This window comes from Dipteris shenzhenensis, chromosome 7 (genome assembly GCF_047967505.1).
Source record: "Dipteris shenzhenensis isolate YYH24624 ecotype China chromosome 7, Dip_SZ_1.0, whole genome shotgun sequence".
NCBI classification, from domain to species: domain Eukaryota; kingdom Viridiplantae; phylum Streptophyta; class Polypodiopsida; order Gleicheniales; family Dipteridaceae; genus Dipteris; species Dipteris shenzhenensis.
The window spans coordinates 53676574-53702067 of NC_141602.1; the positions used below are offsets into that span (position 1 = coordinate 53676574).

Below are 25494 nucleotides of genomic sequence, written 5' to 3' on the forward strand. Positions count from 1 at the left end.
AAAAAAAAGTTAAGCTGCAAGGATGCTGGGGATCAATCTTGGAGGGAGTAAGGAAGGTACATCGGGAGGTGGGCAGGTGACTGGCGGGAGCCTGCCCTGTTGGGACAGATGTGCCTTCCTAGTCATCAAGGGAAGCCGTGTCTTTAGAGGACTTCTCCACGCATGCTAGTGTGGCTATCTCAGCCCCACTAGCAGACAAGTCTCATAGCCCCATCGAGGGCTAGGGCTATGTGAGAATGCTAGGTTGGCATTGCAGCTCTAGCTTAGCATCTTGAAATTTCAGGACTCTGGCTCAGCCTTGCAATGCCCACAGCTTCTCATTGGCCCAAAAACTCCACTAGCTATGGGATGGGCTGTGAGAGCCTGCAACCAGCAATAAGCTGCATTAAAGAAACCGTCAAGAAGACAATGGATCTTCACGGGGTGGCGAATTCTGCCGGTTTAGTCAGTTGCGAGCGGCGGCGGTGGCGGACACGAACTTGGAAGGCAACCCACCCGAGGTAAAGAGGCTCTTAGTGTTGGAAAGGTCACCTCCCCATCTGTAAGCCCCCATATGAGGAGAGCATGGGGCGGGTGAACCTAGGGTTTGAGTGTCTGTCACATGGGCATCTGATTGGATGCCATGTGGGCAAGAATCAAAGAGATGGAGGGTACCTGGAGCTAGGATGGATCTGCAGCAGCAAAAGGCGAAGCAGTAGCCAGCACAAGGAACCCGGAATAAAAAGCAATCACATGGCGCTGACATCTACAGGGTGTACGGCTCTGTACGGAACTGGGAGAGGGCCTGGCAGAGGCGCAGTTATGGCAGGATGTGCAGGCGCAGATGTGGAGCAGTAAATATGGCTGTCAGTGGGCAGAAGGCATGCCTTATATAGGCTGGACCCCTGCCTTGAATGGAGGGCCAAAGGCCCTGGAAGTTTGGGCCATAAAAGCCCCGGGTTGTGAGCCCTTATAGGGCTGGACCAGGCACAAATTGGTCGGCCAGTCTGATCGGCCAGTCTGCTACAGGCTAGTCGGTATTTTTACCAGCCCTTGGGGCCCTATAAAAGGAGGTCCTTGAGGCCTCACTTCTCATCACTTGCAGCAGCAGGAACCAGCGGATTGGAGCAACCAAGGAACCCTCTCTTGGGCGTATATATCAGGAGGTGAAGAAGGTGACAAGGAGCTGCAGACTGAGAGCTGGGAGAGCTGCCCACCTAGGTTGGTGCAAAGACAGCAAGGTGGAAGGGATCTAGACGGAAAGTCTACAGAAGCTCGAGGTGGAGCACGCGGGCTCGAGTCTAGAGATAGCCAATAGATAGGAGAAGGACCTTGTGGTAAGAACAGAGGACCACATCATTGGTGGGACTCTGGATCTGTCTCTTTTGTATTGTGTCCATAGTTGTGGACGGAAATATATATTTTGGTGGTTTCTCTATTTGGTTGGTTCATTGTCTATTGATGAGTCTGCACACCTATTGTATGCACATAAGTAAAGAAGTTTGTGATTCCACACCCACACCCCACAGTGTCTGAGCTCTTGGGCATTACTATAAGTCTTCCGCTGCGTATACCCTCTGTTGGGTATTTTCTAACACTTAGTGCACGAGTAGGAGACATAAAACCTGTGTAACTTGCAAGTTATTAGGTGAAGGAGGAGAGCTTGTTTTCTTGCCACTGAGACTCTCACAGTCTTTCTCGTCTCCACCATGAATCGCAAGTTCAGCATTCAGATTAACCCGGAGCTCATCCTCAAGCTCACTGAGCCCGATCGCCATCGCCAAGATCGTCGCCATCGCCTCCCCACATCCCCCAGAAAGCCCAAGCCCCAGCCCCAATCCCCTCCCCCCCAGCCCTCCCTCCAGCCTCCCCCCCTCCCCCCTGCCCTCCTCCCTGGTTTCACTCCCCCTCGCCTTGACCCCCCTGACTCTGAACTCGAACCCTTCCGTAAAACTTTGGCGAAATGCGAGCACGCTCTTGAAACTCTTCGGAAACAGGAGGAATCCGACCTCCAGAATGTGCAAAGGCGGGCTCGCGAGCTGCACGAGAAACAGTACAGAGTTCATGAGCCCAAGCCGGTTCCATGTCAGGAGGCCAAGGAGGCTTGCATTCGGTGCTATCAGGACAATGCTGGGGAGCCCCTGAAGTGTGCGGAAAGCGTCAGAGCGTATGCGGAGTGCGCGCGGCAAGTCCGGCAGCGGTTCGTTGCGGCTGGTTTCGACTAACCAGCAGGTGGACTTCGATTTTGCCCTGTGTGGGTGATCTTTCGATGACCATTTTTAGGTTGAGTCTTGGAGCTATGAACTATAAAGCTTTTTAAAGATTAATCGATCGACTACAATATACCTGAATGGGGTGAAACAATCGATTCATGCCCCTACAAACCCTGTACCGCGTCCTACCATTACATCACCTTTGAATAAGTTCAGCTCTCTTTTTTGTGTGCACCTTTTAGCTCACCTGAAATCCAATAAACAACACGGATGTGTTGACTTGTGTTGCTGATCATACCGCTACATCAGAAGCATGAATCTCGACTTTACAGGTTTATTGGGTAGAGTGGAGCTCTAGCTTTTGATTCCAGACCTGCTAAACTGCTACAAGGTTTTGACGCCAAGAGAAGGACAAACATGGCCGTGTGAATCTTAGTCCATTAGTACGAGCATTTGTTTCTGAACTTTTGTCGTGCGTGTGATCTCCGCCGAATCCCCACTCCCTCTCTGCCCCGCTATGCCATTACCTAATTTTGTAGTCAAGGCTTGCTTTGTACATCTTTCTACATTGCATCCATCTTATACCTTTGCAAGCAAGAGATATTGCAAACTCCCAAAATCAAAGGCAGCTTTGTTGAGATCATGTGAGATGCTTTGCTTACACAAGGTGTTCTTTCATTTTATTGGTGACTGTCTCGGAAGTGCTTCTCTGGATAATTGAAATAAATCTGAATCAGACCTTGTGCAATAGGGGATGCACCAAGTGGATGTAATACACGCGTGGTGGATGGATAATTCTTGTGGATATCGAAAAACAGAATGGAAATTGAATGAGGCTTTGTGTATGAACATCCTATCTCATAAAATCACAAATGAAGTTGTATACAGAAGGAACAGGTCAACATCCTGAAGGGCTGAGAAACTGAGGAGCATAGCCCAAGGTAGAAAGAGGTCTATAAGCTAAAACACAGAGCTCTTTTGTCGGAGAAATTTGGCCTTATTTCAAATGCTCACAAGGGTTTGGGACAATGTTAGCCAAAGGGCTGAAGGCAAGGGATGACCTGAAAGTTAGAAAAATGTTCACGGACCCAACTGTGTTACACCATCAGCAACCTGTGTGCAATGTCTGTGCCTGTGTGGAGAGACATCTGCAGCAGTACGTGGCAGCACAGTGATGATGTTTGAGGAGCTTGGGCCTTTACTACTAGTACCTAGAAGAAGCCCGAGAGGAGCAGTACGACAGAGATGGTGGTGGCAAGGCCTTCCTTGCAAAAGTTAAAGGTGATAGAGGTAAGCTTGGAAAGGCAAGCCCAAGGATGATGACGACTTTTAAGAAAGCAAGCCAAAAGACACTGGAGGTGAGAAAAAGAGGAATCTGGACTAAGGGTGTTTCTTTTTTTTTCCCCAGAGAAAAGAAAATTCTATTAATGCTGGAAAAAAACTCCATACAAACAGCTTCCAAAAGGAGCTGTCGATGAAATACAAAAAATGGCTGCCAGCTATAGGGAAACTAGCTTGTTTTTGGTTCTCACGACTCACTGCCTAGAGAGATTTCGAAACATGAGCTAGCAACCATGGTGGTGGTCTATACATCCAGCAAATACCCCTCATGGAAAGGGTGTAGAAAATTCTTGCACGCTAGACCTTGCAGAAGTGTGTCATGATCTGTGACTTATTCCTTTCTCTATACCTTAGACTTATTGATGGTTTGATGAATGGACACTTGTGGAAGGGTATGCCCTTTTGACGGGACACTTCTTATGAGGCAGAACCTTTCACAAGAGACATTCTATTGAAGAGACACTACCATTGTAATGTACCCTCTCATCAAGGGTCACACCCTTCACAAGGGGTACACCCCTCTTCATGCACATACACTTTGGAGTACACACCTTTTCATGTGTGACTCTTCACTCTCTATGTAAGAGAGGCCCAACTGTATGGATGACACTACAGACACTCAAGCAATACAAATTTTCCTCGTTCTCTGCTATTGCAATCTCTTTTCTGTTCCTTAGCACATTTCTAAATATTTCTTACATTGGTATTGTTAGAAATGTCACTACCCCACCTATGAGCCCCTAATTGGAGCGGGCAAGGGGGCATGAGACTGTAGGGCTGAGGGTACCTGGCCGAGTGGAGGATTGCACCAGCACCATGCGGGGGTATATGCAGCAGTACCAGGACCAGCCAGCAGCAGCACAAAGGCCCAACATATGGGGCCTTACATAGGCCAGGAGGCTGGCCCAGAAACCAACCAAGGGGCGGCCATTTAGGCCCCTTCAAAGGTCGGTGCAGTTGGCTGCAGCCGATTGGCCTAGCTGGCCATTTTGAGGGCAGCAGGCCCTCCTATAAAAAGGGCTCCACTCCTCCCTCATTTCTCATCACCTGCACAGACCTGCCTTGCACTGGCAAGCGTGCAGGACGAGGAGTAGACTCAGGGGTTGGTCCAACATCCCGTGGCTGGTTGTATGCTCATCTTTGAGCTTTTGTCTGCCCACATCTATAGATGAATATATATCTGAGTTTTGCTATCTTTCTCTCCCCTTCTCTTTGAGTGTTGTTTGAGCTGCGATCGGGAGTGTGAGGAGTGAGTGATTCTATCCTTTATTTCCAACAGGGTATCAGAGCAGGGAACGGAGTTCCGCAGCAAGAAGGCGACTCCAATGAACACTCATGTGCCCTTATCAATTATACTTGAAACACACAGACTTTTCTTGTGCCTTTGTGAGGTCCTCAAAATCCTTCCATAATTGCTTGCACGTGAAGGCAAGTGTGTTCGATGTGTTTTGGTTGCAGACTGCAAGTGATTGCAATGCAAAACTGCTGAAAAACCTCTGCTCTTTACTGTTGATCAAAAAAACAATTTGAAGATATAGCTTATGCAAGAACTGCATTCTGGGCACTCCACACACAGGCTGGAATCTGTGCCTATGTAGACTGCAAGCTAAGTAGAACTGCACCTCAGATTGCTCTCTAGAGTGGCAGAAAATGTGCCACTAAGATGATTGAATACAAGGGCTAAAAGCAGGCTACTAACCTAGCCAGGTTCAGTTCGGATTGACCAACCTTGGTTAGGCTGATCCGACCCCTGGTTTGGGTGGTTGGCTGGGCCTGTGCAGCCCCAACCCAGCTGGCGATAGCCAGCCCTATCTGACCCCTTGACCAGGTCTTAACCAGGCCATAAACATCTCTCCAATTAGTCCTTAACTCAGCCCATAACCAGCCTGTTTTGTGTTGGCTAAATGCCTTTTGTTGCCCCAACTAACGACATATGTATAGGAAGATTCTAGTTATTATGTCGGCAAGCACACCCATGAAGAAGCCCTGGCTCCCTATAGTACACACATGAGATGGCCAACTTTAACAAGTGCAGCCCCTTTTTACTCGATTTTTCTTTCGACCCTTACTCGGTCCTTGAGATGGCAATGGACCAAGTGCACCTTTATCTCCTCGAGAGGCGATAATATCATTAAAAGTTTTGGAATAATGCATAATGTCTTCCAAGGTCTCAAGCTTGTTGCAGCGCACTTCATTCGGGTAGTCTTTGGGAGGACCAATATAGAAGAATAGGCACCGGACTTGATCAGAATAGGTAGGAAACTTCAAATAATATGTTAAACGTTTGAGTTTAATAAAGTTCTTAAACTCTCGGGTTCTTTATCGAACTTGGGAACACAGCTTGGAAGTCCTCCCACTTGAGAAGAATCTTGGATTTCCATTTGAATTCAGCAAACCATACATGCACCTTATCATGAAGATACATTTCCACGGGCGTTACTTTGTGGTCTCCAGGATATTGTGTAACGCAGACATATTCTGGTTGCTTGTCTTTTTTCTCACTGAACTCCTCAGGAGCGAATGAAGGATGTCTCACTTATATCAGAGAGGCATGTTGAAGTTGTTGCTGTCGTTGAAGAATCATGTGCTGCTTTTCCATCATCTTGTGCAAGCAGTTGGGTTATAGAAGGCTCTTGTGCTTGAGGTGCATCGCTATATTGCGAGCTGGAATGCAAATGCTCTTAATTTAAACCTTTAGCGAGGCATCTTCACTTATGCACCTGAGAGATAGAGAGTAGGAGATAAGGGTAAGAGATATAGAGTCGACAACTGATTGGGTCCTTGCACCCACTGAGGGGCCCCTCCCCCAATATAGGGGAGGATTTGCTTTAAACTTGGACAATCCAAATCCAAAAGACACTTTTCTAGAGCGCACAGAAATGCAACTTAGAAGAGACAATTGTGAACACATATAGCAGACCCAAAGACCTGAGAAAAGCTCCAGCCAACAACCAAGACATGAATGCTGATGTCTACTCTGTGAGGCTAGTGATGAGGTTGGTGCTGACTGTCCTTGGACTAGGGCTCATAATGGGGTCACGGCATACGACAAAATCACCTATAAGGGGATCTACTATTGTACATAAGCACTTGCTGATGATACCAGTGTGTCACAATGCACCTTAGTGCATGGGTGCATGGGATAGGAAAAGAGACCATCCAAGAAGAGAATTGGAGTGGCTCTCTCCCAATTGAAACATGCACTCAAGCATTTGTTAGCTAGGCCTATACTCGAGTGTTTCTCCAAGCACTCCATACCTGCAACACAACAACATTAGCAAGGACCACATAGGGGAGTTGGTGAGCTCACCTCCCAACTGTAGATATAGTATGTTAGATCTCTCACCGAGCTTGAGGCTAGGCTAGTACCAAGACCATGCACTCTTCAAAGGATCTACGTCCCATACCACAGATACACACCTGCCGGGTTTAGGGATCGACTAGGCTTAGGCTTGCTCTAGGCCTTGGTGTCTCGGGGAGCAAATCCTCGTGGGATCTCCAAATGTGAGCCCATGGCTCATGTTTATCCTTACCTAAGGGTGTCCCTAACTTTTAGGGTACCCGTACACTAGGTGTAGTATAGAGTTCATTAACTTTCCCTAACCTTTAGGGTACCCGCACACTAGGTGTAGTATATAGTTCATTAACTCTAAAGCACCCATTTAAACACATGCTAGGACCTAACTTCCATTCTTGTACTAGCTCATATTATGCCATGGGGGGACATAACACAATTGTTCTCTATGTTCCTGATTTTTGCAAGAATCTTCTTTCTTGATTTTTGCAAGAATAGGTTGAGTCAGAATTTGATGACGGAGAAGTCTTGATCCGATCAAAGGATATGGGAAAAGTCATGGCAAGACAAATATAGGAACACATGATGCACAAAATAAGGAAGTATTGGTCCACGTGGATGCAAACTGCTCAAAGTTGTGGCATGAGAGATTTAGGCACGTCAGCTTCGGGACTCTCTCAAATATGCAGGGTTGGTTCATTCTGACATATGCGGAAAGATGTCCACGGCATAATTCTTCGGAGCTGGGTACTATCTCACTTTTATTGATGATTTCAGTAGGATGACATGGATCTATTGCAGTGCAACACCTTCAATAAGTTCAAGGTGTGAAAGACTAGTGTCGAGAAAGAGTCAGGAGTCAAGACATTCCGAACCGATAGAGGGAGAGAACTCACATTAAGGGCCTTTGATGCCTACTTCAAGAAAGAAGGGATCTGTTAGAAATCTACCAACAGAGGGTACACACTGTGGTTTCTAGGTCAACATATCTGGTACTACTGCTGAGGTCAGCCGCCATGTGTCGCCATCATGCAGCCACTCCTCGCCTCTATCTGGAGCTCCAAATCCCCACGGATCCTGGACCTTCTCTAGATGTGCTGCCCACATGACAGCCATGATCCTGTCCATGTGGCAACCCCTTTCTCTCTTTTTCTGCGGGGTACTGCCCTAGTTCTCCCTCCCCCATGCTCTCCTCATATGGGGGCTTACAGATGGGAAGGTGACCTTTCCAACAGGATCAACAGACAATTGACTATGTCACACACATGCCAACAAAGCGATGTCGAAGTGAGCAAGAATTGAGGCGGTAGACAAAAACCATGGTGGTTGAGGGAGTACTCGATAGAGGCATACTATGGTTAGAAACCCATTTTTTATTCTTGCTTGTGTACATGTGAACAAAGCAGATAGAACAAAGTTGGATTCTAGGGGCAAGAAGCGCATCTTTGCTTGGTACATTGAGGAGTCAAAAGCTTATCGGCTATATGACCTTGAGACACAGAAGGTGGTGGTGAGCAGAGATGTGTTTTTCCAGGAGACACTGTCCGAGCCACAAGCAACCGCACCAGAAGCTCTAATTGGTCCCCAGAGGCACAGAGGCAGGCAGAAGAGGTCATGTTTATGGGCAGAAATGGAGCGGGCTTTATAGGCCCCCAAAAGCCTGCCCTGGTCAGCCAGGCCTCAACTGGGTTAACAGACCAGTTGGTTTGTTCCAGACTGGGTTGGCCCCTCTTTTTAAAATCCCCATGGGGGGGGCATAAGGCATTCAGTTCAGGCAGTCGCAGATTGCAGATCTGGTCTCCAGAAGCGTACAAATGTACTAGACAAGGTGGAGAAAAGCAGGAGCATACAAGAACTGCAACAAGGGCACTAGAGAAGGTGCAGACTACAGCAGCAGCAGGGTGCAGCAAAGGCTGTTGGGGTAAAGGCACATTGCCACCCCTTTTATTAAAGTTATGACACCTATGACTGTCTTAAGACAGTCATAGGGGGAAAAACCTAATCCTAATAAAACTTAAGAGTTTGTGGTGTGGCTCATCACTTCACACCCGCACATTTTGGAGTCTGCTCTCTCTCACTCTCTCCCTCTTGTACTTCTCCCACTCACCTTCTCCCTTTAACTGGTATCAGAGCCTACCCCTCCCTCTCTACCCCTGCCTACCTCTTTGCCCTAGTGGGCCAGCAAGGCAGCAGCGCAAGGTAGCGCGGGCTGCAGTGAGGCAGTGCGGGCAACGGCAGGGCAGCAGCGCAGCAGCAGCTGCATCGGCAGCGCAGGGTACCAGCGCAGGTTTGCAGCGGGGTAGTGCGGGCAGGAGCGCGATCTGCAGCAGGGCAAGGCAGCGCCGAACAGCGCCTGCAGCTGCAACAGCAGCTGCTAGTGTTGCAGCTGCTAGCTGCTACAGCTGCGAGCAGGCAAGGCGGCGCGCACGCGTGGGCGCAGGCAGCGCGAGCACAGAGGCGGCGCGCAGGTGTACGGACGTACGGTCGTCCGTACAGCCACACGGACAGCAGTCGTCCGTACCGTACGGACCTCCGTACGGATTGCGATAGGAAGGGATCTGCGTCTATTCTCCTTCGTCAAGATCTGCAGCAAGGGAAGTACATTTTTCGGAAATCTTTTTTTCTGAACCCTGCAGAAGTACAGCAGGTACACAGGTACTCTGCACAAGTACACTGGTACAAAAGTACAGCAGGTACATCAGCTCTTTTTTGGGAGAAAAAGCGAGGAGATTTGGATTTTTCCCGAGGTGCATTGTATTGCGTGAAGTACAGCAAGTACTTTTCCCGAGGTGCATTGTATTGCGTGAAGTACAGCAAGTACTTTTCTTTTATTTCCCTCCTGCTTGGAGGAGGACTTGTGCACAGATATCGTGATTTATGCATCTGACAGAGGATATATGCTTTTACTGGGTTTGAATCTCAGTTTACGGGTGAGCAGATCATAGGGCTTTTGCCCAGCAGTTGATGCTTTGTATGCCTTGAGGTAGTGTGGTGCCAGAGTGCACACATTTGTCTCGATTTCCGCAGTGTGGAGGTGACATTTTCTTGCAGGTCACATTTCTTGTGCAACACTCAGAGAACCTCAGTTGAGCCACGCTTGGCCAGGGCGCATCGAGTTTACTCGGTCCCTAACTGTCCATCGTTGACAGTGCTCAAAAGGTTCCTCATTGAGTGTTTGTACGTTGGGATCTGTGTATGTCATTTCTACACAGGGCAGTATTTGCATTACACTGTTAGTTGATTTTGTCAGAGAGATTTGCACATTGTATGCCTTATCCCTCATTGTTGAGGTTGTTTTCACTTGGTACAAGTGTCAGATCAAGGGGCTTTTGCCCAAATTTTGCTTGAGATCACTTGGGTTACTGTCAGAGATCTTCAGATGCATTTTATTCCCTTGGCAGAAGGGTAATTTCTTGGGATTTATCCCATTTTCTGTTGCAGGTTTTGTGACAGGCTGAAGTGTGTGGAGCTCTTTTTTTTTTTCGGTAAACAAAACAGTATATACCAAGTGGTTTATGCATATTAAATCAGTGCAATACCTCATCTGAGGTGGGAGAAGTGATCAGGACAGCAGTGCAGCAGTGTTTACAGCAGTGTTTTGTGCCCTGTCAGTTGATGATGCACTGTTAAAGCACTTGTGGAGCATCTGCAGCATTCTGAAATTACTGTTTTTTTAATGCCTATTTGAGCACGGTACAGTGTGTCAGAAGGTACAGTAACTGGAGAGAAATTTTTCTGTTGTGCTGCAGATTTTCTGACAGTAAAAACAGCACTATTGTGAGTGCTCCTGGCTCTTGATAGAGCAGGTTTTTTCTGAGAAATCAGAATTTTATTCAGTCTTTTTTTGACTTACAGGAAGTCAGGTACTTTCCTTATCTGATATGGCATCAGGGGGAAGTGAATCATCAATTCTGAACATAAAGAAGTTGGAAGGGGCACACAATTATGCATTATGGGCAGAACAGTGTTTGAATGTACTTCTGTTAAAGAAGATTTCTAAGCCCATAAGGGTGAAGGGTGTCAAGCCATCTGACATGACAAATGATGACTGGGAAGAGCTTGATTTGTCCGCAAGGGCAGCTATCATGCTTACTATTTCTGATACTCTTGTGTTCAATGTTCAGGCTGAAAAGACCTCTTATGGCCTATGGCAGAGGCTAGCAGAGTTATATGCCCAAAAGAGTTCAGCCAGTAAGGTTTATTGGTTGAAGAAGCTGGTTGATCTTCGCATGAAGGAAGGTACAGCTATGACCTCACACTTGAGTGAGTTCAATGCCATCTTTACACAGCTTATTGCAGAGGGATTGAACCTTGATGAGGAGTTCAAGGCTACTTTCTTGTTGTGTACCCTCCCTGAGAGTTGGGACACTTTCAAGACCACCCTGTCAAATTCGAATGTCACTCTTATGTATGCCGATGTAGAGAGCTCTCTCCTTATGGAGGAGATGAGCAGGAAGAATAATGCGAGCAGCAAGTCTTCAAATGCCTTGCAGGTACAGGATAGAGGCAGGACTCAGCAGAAGGGCAGATCTGCTAGTAAGTCCAAATCCCGCAGTCAGTCCCGTGGTAAAAAGGATATTGAATGCTTTTATTGTGGCAAGAAGGGACATGTGAAGTCTAAGTGCTTCAAGTTCATACGGGATCAGAAAGCCAAAAAGGCTGAAACAAAGGATGCAGGCAATGGAAGCAAAGGCAAAGGCAAGGCCAAGGTAGATGACTTGGATGCAGTGAATGTTGCAGCAGAGGACAGTGACAGTGACAGACATGAGGTATTATGTTCTTCTGCTGTAATTGCACATACCTTGGTTATTGATGACCATGACATGCACACCTGGCTCTTGGATTCAGGTGCTTCTTTTCATGTTACTCCTCATAGGGAGTGGTTTACTTCCTACACAGGTACTCATGGAGTTGTTCACCTTGGGAACAACTATGCATGTCAGATTGCAGGGATTGGCAGTATACAGATAGTGTTCCCTGATGGTCGCACATTTATGCTTGATGGTGTTCGCCATGTGCCGCAAATCAAGAAAAATCTGATTAGCACTGGCTTATTGAATGACAGTGGTTACCACACCACATTTGGGGATTCCAAATGGGTGATTACTGATGGCCAGGTTGTAGTGGCTGAGGGTTTTAAGAGTGATACCTTGTACCCTCTTTATGTTTCCAGTGTGGGTAATCATGTTGTTGCCATAACCGAGCTGCCAAAGGTTTCATTGTAGCATAGCCGGTTGGGACACATGTCTGTTAAAGGAATGCAAGAACTGTCACGTTTGGGTTATCTGCCGTCTCTTTCTTTTTCAGATTTGCCTACTTGTGATCATTGCATATTTGGCAAGCATTCTGTGACTCCTTATAAGAAAAGAACTCCCCAGAATAAAGCACCGCTTGATCTAGTGCACACTGATTTGTGTGAGATGCCACAGTTATCACTAGGGGGTGCAAAGTATTTCATTACTTTTATTGATGATGCCACACACAGAGTGTGGGTCTATTTCTTGAAGCATAAAAGCAATGCCTTAGATGCTTTCAAGAAGTTTGTCGCTCAGGTTGAGAATCGGACAGGTCGCAGGCTGAAATGCCTCAGATCCGATAATGGGGGTGAGTATGTGTCACATGCTTTTGTGCAGTTTTGCGAAGCTAAGGGCATCAAACAGGAACTCACAGCCCCTCATAATGCATCTCAAAATGGTGTAAGTGAGCGAATGAATCGAACTATTCAGGAGAAGGTTCGATGTATGTTGTCTTATGCTGCATTGCCCCATGGCTTTTGGGCAGAAGCCGTGCAAACAGCAGTTCACATTATTAACAGGTCGCCAAACAAGGCTTTGGAGTTGAAAGTGCCAGAGGAAGTGTGGTCTGGCAAGCCACCCTCATATAAGCACTAGTACTATGGTGGTAGCGCTCTTGGTAGCCTACGTGTATTTGGCTGCAAGTGCTTTGCTCATGTACGCAAAGAACTGCGCACCAAATTGGAGCCAAAGTCTATCAGATGCATCTTTATGGGTTATGGTGACGAAGGTGAAATGGGGTACAGGTTATGGGATCCCGTTAAACGGAAGATTATACGCAGCAATGATGTCATCTTTAAAGAGGATAGTGTACACAAGGAACCCGTGCAACCTGTGGAATACAGGAGGGTTATTTATGATGATGTTGGACAGCAAAGAATGCCTTTTTATATGCAGCAGCAGGCTGCTGCAGATAACCCTGTTCAAGAGGGTATACAGGCTGGAAATCAGCCAGATAATTTTGCCAATGATGCACCACTGGATATGCCAGCAGATGGGGCTGTAGAACAGCCAGATATGGTGGTACAGCCACCCGTCATGCATGACGAACAGGCTGGACAGCAGCCTAATCCGGAACATTTTGTTAGGAGGAGCACCCGTGTACAACGGCCTCCTGCCAGGTTTGTTCCAGGAGCCAATAATGTGGCTGATTTTATCATGCTGACAGATTGTGGTGAGCCTTCCAGCTTCAAGGAAGCTATGGGAAGAACAGAGAAAAGGAAGTGGGAGAAAGCCATGCAGTCTGAAATGGACTCTCTACTTCAAAATGATACATGGGACTTGGTGCAGCTACCTGCAGGCAGAAAGGTTTTGCCATGCAAGTGGGTTTACAAAGTCAAAGTGGATTCAAATGCTTTACCGAGGTATAAAGCCAGATTGGTTGCCAAGGGATTTAAGCAGGAGAAAGGTATTGGCTTTGATGAGATCTTTTCCCCTGTAGTCAAGATGATTACTTTGAGAGGAGTGTTAGCTCTTGTTGCTCATGAGGACATGGATTTATGTCAGATGGATGTGAAGACTGCTTTTCTTCACGGAGATCTACATGATGAGATCTATATGAGTCAGCCAGAGGGATATGCTGTTAAAGGGAAAGAGCAGCTTGTGTGTAAGCTCAAGAGGAGCTTGTATGGACTCAAGCAGGCACCAAGAGAATGGTACAAGAAGTTTGATGCCTTTATGCAGTCCCAAGGGTATCATAGGTGTGAGACCGATCATTGCTTGTACACTAAACGGGCAAAGGATGGCAGTTTGATGCTACTCATTCTATATGTGGATGACATGCTGATTGCCAGTAAATCTCAGCTTGAGATTAGTGCTTTAAAGAAACAACTGCATAAGTCTTTTGACATGAAAGACTTGGGTGATGCAAACCATATTCTTGGCATGCGGATTACTCGTGACAGGTCCAAGGGACTTTTGTTTCTGTCACAAAAGGAGTACATTGACAAAGTACTGCAGAGGTTTAAAATGGAGGGGGGGAAGTCTATTAGTACCCCGTTGCCTCCACATTTAAAACTCAGCAGTAAGGACAGCCCCAGATCAGATGATGATAAGGCTGAGATGGCCAAGGTTCCGTATGCATTTGCAGTTGGTTCTTTGATGTATGCCATGGTTGCCACTCGTCCGGATATTGCTTTTGTGGTGGGAGTCATCAGCAGGTATATGGCAAATCCAGGCAAGCGGCACTGGGAAGCAGTGAAAGGTGTCTTGAGGTATCTCAAGGGTACCAAAGACTTGTGCATATGCTATGGTAGGCAGGATGCATTGGTGCATGGTTTTACAGATTCAGACTATGCAGGGAATGCAGATAACCGGAAATCTACTACTGGTTATATTTTCACATTTGCAGGAGGTGCTATATCATGGGTGTCTCGGTTGCAGAAATGCGTTGCACTGTCAACCACTGAAGCTGAATATGTTGCAGCCACTGAGGCTTGCAAGGAAGCAATATGGCTTACTCGGCTGGTGGGAGACTTGGGCATTACAGGAGATATGCCAGTTTTGCATTGTGATAGTCAGAGTGCTATCATGTTGGCAAAGAATCCGGTCTTTCATCAGAAGACCAAGCACATAGATGTGAAATATCATTTCATCAGGGAGGTACTGGAAGACAAGCGACTTGAGCTTGTGAAGGTGCATACTGATGATAATCCTGTACATTTGCTCACGAAGAGCTTGCCTACAGAGCGGTTTGCACATTGCCGCCACATCATGGGATTAGGATGAGATCACTCTTATTTTATGGTCTTGTATACAGTAACTGTATATTGCTGTAATTTTTATTCTTTTCTCCCCTTTAGGCATATTGGCCTTTAGGTGGGAGGTTGTTGGGGTAAAGGCACATTGCCACCCCTTTTATTAAAGTTATGACACCTATGACTGTGTTAAGACAGTCATAGGGGGAAAAACCTAATCCTAATAAAACTTAAGAGTTTGTGGTGTGGCTCATCACTTCACACCCGCACATTTTGGAGTCTGCTCTCTCTCACTCTCTCCCTCTTGTACTTCTCCCACTCACCTTCTCCCTTCAACGGCACCAGCAGACCCTAGCACTTGTGAAGAGCTCAGCTAGTGAGCAGATCACAGAGGGGCAGAGGGAGGCTGAAGGAGAGTTTTGGGCTCCTCCTATAGCCACTGAAGACCTCATTGAGAGGCCCACGCGTGCGCATGCACACACTCTTTTTTTTGGGGGTGAAAACATGTGCACACACGCACGCACGCACGCATATATAGCAGCACAAGTGAGCAGCAGATTAGGGCAACAGTGGCTTCAATTCCAGAATTTTGTAGGTCCTGGTTTCGTATTCGCTTATTGGTTGCATATCTTGCTATCTATTCCAGATACGAAGATGGCTTACATTTCTACGTATGTGTGCATATCCTGGGTATGAGCTAGAGTACTCTGGTGTAATCTCATGTGTTACAACACACAACAAAAAATTGAATCATCTGGTGCGAGAAGCTAGGACTTTAGCTAAAGGTACATGTTCATATATTTTTTTAACAACCTGCATGAGCCAGTTGGTGGAATGGTGGTTCAACTCATTGACGCCCTGGGACAAGTCTATATTATAGTGATGTGCTCGCCACTAATGGCACCGAGTGGCAGCTTCACCTGAAAGATTGTATCCTGAGGCAGGCCACTCATGGAACCAATGTCAGCTTAACTTGAAAGATGTATAGAAGCAAGAATACAATTCTTGTTGACCTTGGTGGGGACCACATCGAAGTTATTTTCAAACTGGTTAATCCATGCAACTAAAAATCAAACGGTCAGTTTTACGGTCATACCTTTGGTTAAGCCATGCAACTAGAAATCAAACGGTGAGTTTTACGGTCATTCCTATATGTGAGAGAGAGAGAGAGAGAGAGATAGAGAGAGAGAGAGAGAGAGAGAGACTTTATTCCTGTTTTGTGGTTGTTTTTGTTTCTTGATTTTGTTATTTTTGCTTAGTCACCTTCTTCCTTTCTTCTTTATTTCTTGTTTTCTTTCTCTTTTGTTTTTTTGACGTATTGTAGTAAGCACTGGGTTTGCCCAAGAGACTCCGTGGGTCTTTAGAAACCCAGTATAGCTGCTTATGCTTGGGCACTGATAACGACATAAGTGTTGCTTTGTAGCTGCTTATGCTTGGGCACTGATGACAACACAAGTGTTGCTTTGCTTGCTGAGTATGTCTTCCTTTTGTTTTCAAAAAATTTTGTTACCTCTTTTTTTCTTCTCTTTCGTTTTCTCATTTACTTTCTGTGTAGATTTTTGGACTTTAGAACAACAAATTTTTCTAAATTTGTACGATTGGATAGATTCTAGTCCTACAAAGGTATACCTCTGGAAATTTGAGTTTCTCGTGGAAAGAAGTACTGAAGTGGCTGTTGATTCATCTCCCCTCGACACCTTTGCTTTGATCAGAGATAGGAGTAGAGTTTGATCCTGTTCTTTTGCCTTTTGTAGATCCTCACTGAGCTTTGAAGTCTTTCAGCTCTGCTGTAACAATGGACTGAGCTGAACTTGCTGACTGGTGTCGAAACAATGAGGGGAATGGCCTTTTTTTTATAGATTGCAAGGGCTGGTCTGTAACTGCCATTTTAGAGGGGTTTGTAACTGCTATTTCACATACTGGAGCAGTCTGTAACTGCTATTTCACAAACTACCCTAGTCTAAGTTTACAGGACAGATCTAGGCCAGGTTGAGCCTAAAAAGCCCATCGCCTACTCTTAACACTGCTGAAATTTGCTGCAAGGCCTCTTGCCTGTTCTCTTGTGTGGTTCTGCTGCACTTCTGCCCATGCAGGCTGCCACATGGGCTGCCCTAGATCAGTGTCTTGTGCTGTCCAAAGCTCCTACTACAACATAGGTAGCATGCCATGGCACTTCCTTTTTCAATGAGCTCTTCTATCACAGCTAGAGTTGCCTTTCTCTCATTCTGACCCTGGGTCTTCTCAATTCAATTCCCACACCGACTAGTAGAAGGTTTATAAGTGTGAGACACACCTAGATGTTAACAAAATACGAAAATAGAATTACCCCAAATCTCACAATAGTTAACGAGTGGCATGATAAGAGTGTGGTGTGTGTAGACTTTGGGATTTTTGCAAGCTTTTGAAAGTCAAGTAGGTCCAAAGGGGCCTAGAATCTATTGTTGGATTCTCTGGAAAAAAAGAATCTATTGTTGGATTCTCTGGAAAAAAAGAATCCTAGATATTTTTAGAGAATCTATATTTTTAGACATCCAACAATAGATTCTTTTTTTCCTATAGCAAAAGTTGTCTCTTTTAGCTCAAGTTATGTTAGTTTGATGAATTTCGTAAGTGTTTATCAATTTCTAAAAGGTTTTGGGTTTTCTAAATTTTCATGAAGCCATCTGTCACAATTCTAAGCCCTTATTTATGATTGATCTAAAGGCCTAGAACATGCTTTCGAAATTGGCTCAAAGCTTGTGATACAAAAGCATACGCTATTATAGGTTGTGAGATTTTCTTTCCTCAACTAATTAATCTCATCCATGTGCCTTATGTCTTCCTTTCTTTGTAGCCTCTGAAACTCCGTTGCATTGTCTTAGATGGTGGATGACTGTTCTCGATACTTAAAAAACTCTTCTATACCAAACACTCAATGTAGCCCATTTTCACCTTCTCCTTCCCTCCCTTATTTCCTTTCCCGTCTCTAGCTTTACTATCATTTCCTCACTTTGAGTCCTTTATTCTTACTCTTTAAACCCTCACTTCTCGTTCATTTCGCTGTATCTTAACCCTTACTTCATTAGGAAAAAACGGAGCTCATTTTTTCCTTTCCCGTCTCTATCATTTCCTCACTTTGAGTCCTTTATTTTTACTCTTTAAACCCTCACTTCTCATTCATTTCTCTGTCTCTTTGTTAGAAAAGACCCAACAGAGGGTACGCACAGCGGAAGACTTATAGTAATGCCCAGGAGCTCACACAATGTGCGGTGCTGCTGGTTAGTTGGATGCTGAAATGAGGCAAGAGCCTCTACTTTTATAGGCCTAGGGCCTTGCTGAAAAAAACCGACCAGTCTGCCCTGACTGGGCCGACTGGACAGACTAGGTTGGCTGGCCCAACCGACCTGGTTGGCTCAGCCCAACCAGCCCTATATAAGGGCCCTAGCCAGGCCCTTTTGGGCTGCTGCTAGGCTCCCCTTTTCTGCTGCTGGAGACCCTGCTGCAGGCGGTATACCTTCCCATAGACCCCCACTATACTGTGCCTTGCTGCAGCCCTTTGCCGGCGCCTTGTCCTGGCCGTACCTCTTCCGTACACTCCCTTGCAGCAGCCCGTACAGATCCGTACAGCTTTGTACCCTGCTCCGTACACATGCTGATGTCAGCACGCCTTTCATAGGGTCCTGCTGCAGTCCACTGAGTGCCTCATGCCAGGCCTGATCCAAGACACTGTGTCCCCGCCATCTTCCTGCACATGAGCTGCTCCTGATGCAGCCTTTCATCCTTGGGATACCCCACCAACCATGAATGCTCCAGATCTGTGCCAGATCCACACAGCCAGGTAATCTCTCTTTGGGCACATCCTGCCCTAGGTCTCCCTCCCCCACGCTCTCCTCATTTGGGGGTTTACAGATGGGGAGGTGACCTTTCCAACACCCCCTCTCACCGACACATCTCGGCCCAATGCCAACACGTCGATGAAGATGCTCCAGTAACTCCCTGGTCGTAGTCCTTTGGAACCTTTCGGTGTCAAAATCTTTTCCTGGCTTTTCATCCAGTGGCTCCTGCTCCACCAGGTCCGGTTCCGCTTCCACACACCATCCTGGTACATAGGTCCATCTCTGGTAGCACCTCCTGGCACCACCCCCTTCCGTCACATTCCTGCCTTTGTATTCGAGCAACCCAGCCTCCACGATCTTCCAGTCGTCCCCCTCATAATGAGTGAACAACCTGGAGTCTTCCAAGCACCATGCTCTGAGGGTCTGTTTCAACCCGTCCTTCCAGTGGCAAGGTCTGTAACCAATGAATATTTCCAGATAACCTGGACCATGAACTCTCGTTGAGTTTTCAAGCAGGTACTCTTTTGGCTTCAGTACTCTTTGTCCATCACCTTCTAGCAATCTGCGTCCAAGATTTGAAGAAGCACCAATAGTTCCCCTTCTGCCTTCGAAGAAGGCCAATTCCTTCCAATCTCTTATCACCTGAGACAAATGAAGAGCAGAGTCTCTCCACAGCATCCTATAAAGGCTCAAATGCAGAATATCAAATACATACCAGACTGTTGTACTGCATGAATGTTCGCTCTGAAAGCAAACTCTCATTGAGGCACCCACCAAGTGCTTGTGTAATCCTGTACTGTCCCCTTCTGAACTCCAGCATCCATCTGACCATGAGACCCCAGAGCCCTCCATGGAATCCACCCTCGTGTTAGTGTCGACAGCCACACACCTGGAAGGTACCAAGCGCTCCATGTTGTCCTTCACCTTCACAAAGGCATCTGACTCCTCGTCGACCCACATCTCTATGTCAGACATCCTCACTGTGATTTGTGGATCAACATATCTGACCTCGGTAACACTCGGTGATGTCACTAGGAACAACTCCTTGATTACCACATTTGCTTTGGCCTCTCCCTCTGAATCTGAGTCAGACTCCTTTTTGTTTTTCAGATCCGCCTTTTTCTTTCTGCAGTCCTTTGCAAAATGTCCTGGCGTATCACAATAGAAACACTTCTTCTTATGCTTCCTCTTCGAAGTCCCCTCGTCGTCAGAGTTGTCTTTCTTGGACTTGCCACCGTTAGGCTTGCCCTTTCCTTTGCCAGCGAAATCCTTGCCAACATCGCCTTGTCGTCTTTGTCCTCGTTGTAGAGCTTCTCCCGAGCTTCCTCCTGTAGCAGTAACGGACCCAACTCCTCAAACGTCAGAGGTTTGGTCCTCTGTCTTGCTGTCACAGCCGTAACAAAGCTCTTGAAACTCCGAGGCAGTCTCCTCAGTACCATCAAGGCCAAATGGCATGAGTCTGTCTTCTGACCAATTGCTGCCAGTTGATCCCTCACCACCTTGACCTTTGTCAAATGGCTATGTACCGTATCTCCTTCTTCCATATCAGGATTGTAGAGTTGATGCTGAAGAAGCACAATCCGGGAGGTGTTGTCTGTCTCGTACAGATCCTTCAGGGTGGCCCACGCCTCTATTGACGTCTCTGTCTTCCCAAGCTTCAAGCTCCTCTCTGTCTATTGCCATGAGTATCTCCCCTTTCTTGTCCACCATGTCCTCCGGCTTTGACTTCTCTCCCGTGGTCAGCTTCCACAACTTCCGAGCCACTAAATGACTCTGGATCTTCACTTTCTAGATCGGGTAATTAGTCTCGTCTAGGTTCCCAGACTCTCCAAAATTAGGGATAGTGAAAGAGAGAAAACTGGGGAGGAGGAAGGGAAAGCAGGGGCTCAAGAGGCTGTAGAGGTCGACATCTCTGCTGTTTATACCACACAGCAAAGCCAACCAAACTCAATTTCAGTAAACCAGAACTCTGAACGCATCTGATTGAACCTGAGTCACCCTCCTTCTCGCAAGGGCACAATCCTCCAGTCGTGGAAGTCGATTCCCTAGAGCTTCTGAATCAGGGTCGTCCTTCAGCAAGGTCCCTGCCTTCAGGCTCCCACACCTGTGAGCCTCCTACTTGGGCTCTGATACCATGTTAGAAAAGACCCAACAGAGGGTACGCACAGCGGAAGACTTATAGTAATGCCCAGGAGGTCACACAGTGTGCGGTGTGGGGGTGGAATCACAAACTTCTTTACTTATGTGCATTCAATAGATGTGCAGACTCATCAATAGACAATGAACCAGCCAGATAGAGAAACCACCAAAATATATATTTCCGTCCAAAACTATGGACACAATACAAAAGAGATAGATCCAGAGTCCCACCAATGGTGTGGTCCTCTGATCTAACCACAAGGTCCTCCTCCTATCTGCCGGCTATCTCTAGACTCGAGTCCGCATGCTCCACCTCGAGTGTTTGTAGACTTTCCGTCCAGTGTGTTCTTCTCCACCTTACTGCTTGTGAATCAGCCTAGGTGGGCAGCCCCTGCGAAGCTTTGTCTGGAGCACACAGGTCCCTGTTCCACTGCTCCAACCTGCTTGTGAATGGCTCATCAATAGACAATGAACCAGCCAGATAGAGAAACCACCAAAATATATATTTCCGTCCAAAACTATGGACACAATACAAAAGAGATAGATCCAGAGTCCCACCAATGGTGTGGTCCTCTGATCTAACCACAAGGTCCTCCTCCTATCTGCCGGCTATCTCTAGACTCGAGTCCGCGTGCTCCACCTCGAGCGTCTGTAGACTTTCCGTCCAGTGTGTTCTTCTCCACCTTACTGCCTGTGAATCAACCTAGGTGGGCAGCCCCTGCCAAGCTTTGTTTGCAGCACACAGGTCCCTGTTCCACTGCTCCAACCTGCTTGTGAATGGCTGCTCCAGAAGGTATGATGATCACAACACCTTGCTGCCCTGGAATACAGCCAAGGTCCAGCCTCTAGGAACTCAGTCTGCAGCTCACCTTCAACTCTCCTTCACCCCCAGTGTGAGGCCCAAGGGAGTAGCTCCTGGCTGCTCCTGTCTGCTCCTTGAACTGCTGGTTAGTTGGATGCTGAAATGAGGCAAGAGCCTCTACTTTTATAGGCCTAGGGCCTTGCTGAAAAAAACCGACCAGTCTGCCCTGACTGGGCCGACTGGACAGACTAGGTTGGCTGGCCCAACTGACCTGGTTGGCTCAGCCCAACCAGCCCTATATAAGGGCCCTAGCCAGGCCCTTTTGGGCTGCTGCTAGGCTCCCCTTTTCTGCTGCTGGAGACCCTGCTGCAGGCTGTATACCTGCCCATAGACCCCCACTATACTGCGCCTTGCTGCAGCCCTTTGCCGGCGCCTTGTCCTGGCCGTACCTCTTCCGTACACTGCCCTGCAGCAGCCCGTACAGGTCTGTACAGCTTTGTACCCTGCTTCCGTACACATGCTGATGTCAGTGTGCCTTTCATAGGGTCCTGCTGCAGTCCACTGAGTGCCTCATGCCAGGCCTGATCCAAGACACTGTGTCCCCGCCATCTTCCTGCACATGAGCTGCTCCTGATGCAGCCTTTCATCCTTGGGATACCCCACCAACCATGAATGCTCCAGATCTGTCCCAGATCCACACATCCAGGTAATCTCTCTTTGGGCACATCCTGCCCTAGGTCTCCCTCCCCCACGCTCTCCTCATTTGGGGGCTTACAGATGGGGAGGTGACCTTTCCAACACTCTTAACCCTTCATTAGGAAAAAACGGAGCTCATTTTGGCCTATTTCTTTGTCTCTGAACCCTTACTTCAATAGGAAAATACGGAATTCATTTTAAGGCCATTTAGGTTAGATAAAAAATAGAGATCCTCCAATGAGAGAGAGGCCAATATTACGTTGGAAATGCTTTCTTTAAATTTAAAAAAAAAAGACTTTCTCTCTCTAGAGATGCTCGATACACTGACATTTTAAAGTTCTCGCTCTTGTTTTCTAGTGTATCATAATTGCTATACCAAATTTTGAAAGAGAGAAACTGACATTTTGAAGTTTCTGCTTGAGCATTTTTGTGTCATAAATGTCTCTCCAGAGGTCAAAATGACCAAAATAGGCACCTGACAGAAATGTGCTTACGAAAGCTATTTGGGCACTTGGTCCTAAGCTAAGTGCCCAAATCGCATTCTTAAGCACACTCGTCATGCGCTTATTCTTGTCGTTCTAATCCCTTTGGGATGTCAAATTTAGTGATTCAAAAGTCATTTTGGGGGTTTTCACCTTCTATGGACATATTGGTGATGCCAAATCATCGAATTTCACACCAAAATAATAGAAATCCATTTGGGTTCTTAGACATAGCATTTATGACACACGAAAAAATGCTCAGGTGGAAATTTCAAAATGTCAGTTTATCTGTTTCGCGATTTATATCTCCAATTAAATGCTCCGCCGTATAAGTTTGTGCTTCTTACTTTAGATATTAATAATTGAGCCAAGAAAATTAAAAAATCATGAATTTCTTATAGGGCCTCCGCTTTTTTCTAATGAATCTTTCAGATACTTCTATCCCTTTCGGGTAGGTAGTAGGTCATCACACTAGGTGATGACCCTAGTGTCTTACCTAGTGTAGTGTATCCTGTTGGGGTAAAGGTAGGTACACACAGACACACACCTATAATTTTTTCACACTAACACCTTGTATCATTGTCTAATATTGATACATTGTTTTGATATGATGCAGCACACTTAGATGACATGGTATTGAGAAAGTGGTCTCTATGTGAGCTTCGACGTAATATGCAAGTGTCCAATGACCGTTGAATTTATTAATTGGTACCTTGTAAGCTTTGGAAGATGTGACAATTTTTTACTCTTTTAACCATGGTTATATATTATTGATCCACCTTTATGATTTATCTTTAATGATTAGGCAACCAAAATGGATGCACACACACTGTTGTGCTTACTTAATTGACATGGTATGGACAATGTTACCTTGTTCAATCTTTTATTGCCTATATATGGTTGGTCTTATATATGCATACTATAAATTTGTTTTAACCCTAGATGATTTAATTTTGTACCTTGCAAAATTTTGACATTTTTTGGCTATGTGTACCATGATGTATTTTTAAATCCCTACTTATGGACAATCCTAGATTTGCATACCAACTTTGAGAGGTGCTTTTATGCTCTTTTGTGGTAGCTATCTCTATTTACTCTCCTCACCACCTAGCCTCCACTACCTACTCCCTATCTTCGGTTACCTCTCATTGTCTTTCTTGTTGCGCTCAACCCCTTGCATGCGAGCTATGTCTACTCCTCATGTTACGTAACATACCTACCCTTGTTTCTACGCGTTGTACAATCCTGTTCCTTCATGCGGTATTGTTGAACATGGATTGCCTATCTCTTACAACATATGGCCTTTGCATTTGCACTACACAGAGTTCCGCTCGATGGCACACGCTCCCTACAAGACTTGTCGTTATACCATGAGCTTGGCCTCCTCTTGCCACAAATCTACGTGATCATGACTTCTTAGGCAACCTCTTGTGCATTATCTATTAGCTTAGTAGCTGTAGTACTCTACCCACACTCACCCTTTGACCTGCCTTTGAGCTGCTAGCGCACTATTGCTCCTCCATGCCTCTTTATCCCAAAACCCTTCAGCTCGCTCTCGTAGCCCTTCCTCCGCTCAAGCGTACTTACTCTCTTGTCTATGATCTTCCTTGGTCAAAAGCCAATTCTCCATAGCTAGTAGTTTTCCCCTTGCATGGTCTCCTCTACGATAACATATGAATCTCTCTAGTGGATTATATTGGCATGCGGGTATTTGCCTTTTTATATGTAACGCTCATATGCTACGTGTTATGAATTGCTATGTTGGTTATTAGTGCTATTGCAACCTATAGATCACATCTTGCGCTAGCAGCATGCAAATGAACTCAATCATGAGTGTCTTACACCCCTAGTACAACCTGATATGATGTATGCACGTGCGTGTGCAACTTCTAGCTACCTTGGTCGTCGCGAGAATCTTTAACCCTTGTTAGACATCCCATTCTCGGGCATTTCTTTTTATGATCATCCCATTCTTGATCATTTCATGGTTGTAATTAACGCTATGTGATAAATCGTTTATTTTTTCTTTGTATTAATCATTCATTTCCTACAACCGAACTTTAAAAAAAAAACATTTTTGATTATTATTTTCTTCAAATATATGTCTTTTTGGTTTTTTTTGGAGTCTCTAATACCTTTAATTTATCATGGCACTAATAAGTCTCTTGTCTTACAGGAAGAACCAATAATGAAAATCTTGGTGGACAAAAGAATTGCTAGAATTAATGCTAATATTAAACCTAGTGAAATAGCTCTTATCAATCATAAGATGCAGAAAGTACATGCAGATGGAGCAAAACTTAGGATTAAATCATATTTGGCAAGAAAAGCCAAAAAATGAGTTGATGATTTCTGATTGGGAATCACTGTTGCACTTTGTTCTCTTTAACTATTTGTCGATAATACATTTATCAGTTGAACCAATTACTTAGTTCATCCCAATAATCTCATTGCTCTAGTTTTTTATAATTTTCTTCTTAAAAGTATTATAAACTTTGGACAAGTTAATTTGCTACTTACTTTTGATTAGTCACTAGATAATTCTTCAATAAATTTCCTATTTGATTAACCTATATCCTCTGTTGCATTAATTTATGTTGTATCTTCACCAACTTCAAACCCTGTCAATAAATTTTCTTACTTTTTTCCTAACTTTAAGATCTTTTCCTAACCTTTATTATGTTTTATTTTAAAAAATTTGCCTCCTATATGGAAGGCTAGTAAATTAATGTTTTTTCCTCC

At 45.7% G+C, this 25494-nt stretch overlaps 1 protein-coding gene across 5 annotated transcripts; it reads left to right on the top strand.

Annotated features, from left to right (window-relative positions):
* The first annotated feature begins 1518 nt into the window (after positions 1 to 1518).
* Positions 1519 to 24968, top strand: LOC147900500 (copper ion binding protein). 5 transcript variants are annotated; one of them, XR_015541323.1, is made up of 2 exons: positions 1519 to 2262; positions 24929 to 24968. XR_015541323.1 is itself a non-coding variant. In XM_087377184.1 (2 exons), exon 1 carries the CDS (start codon positions 1689 to 1691, stop codon positions 2202 to 2204), a length of 516 nt encoding a protein of 171 aa, XP_087233310.1. In that variant the 5' UTR covers positions 1519 to 1688; the 3' UTR covers positions 2205 to 2233; positions 23369 to 23608. The 5 variants fall into 5 exon arrangements, 3 of the variants coding, with proteins under 3 accessions (XP_087233310.1, XP_087233309.1, XP_087233311.1); XR_015541322.1 differs by lacking the exon at positions 24929 to 24968 and adding an exon at positions 23369 to 23608; XM_087377184.1 differs by lacking the exon at positions 24929 to 24968 and adding an exon at positions 23369 to 23608 and having other exon boundaries at positions 1519 to 2233.
* Positions 24969 to 25494: the final 526 nt, after the last annotated feature.

Coding starts and splice junctions, on each gene's coding strand:
- LOC147900500 (XM_087377184.1), top strand. CDS start 1,689: ATGAATCGCAAGTTCAGCATTCAGATTAACCCGGAGCTCATCCTCAAG.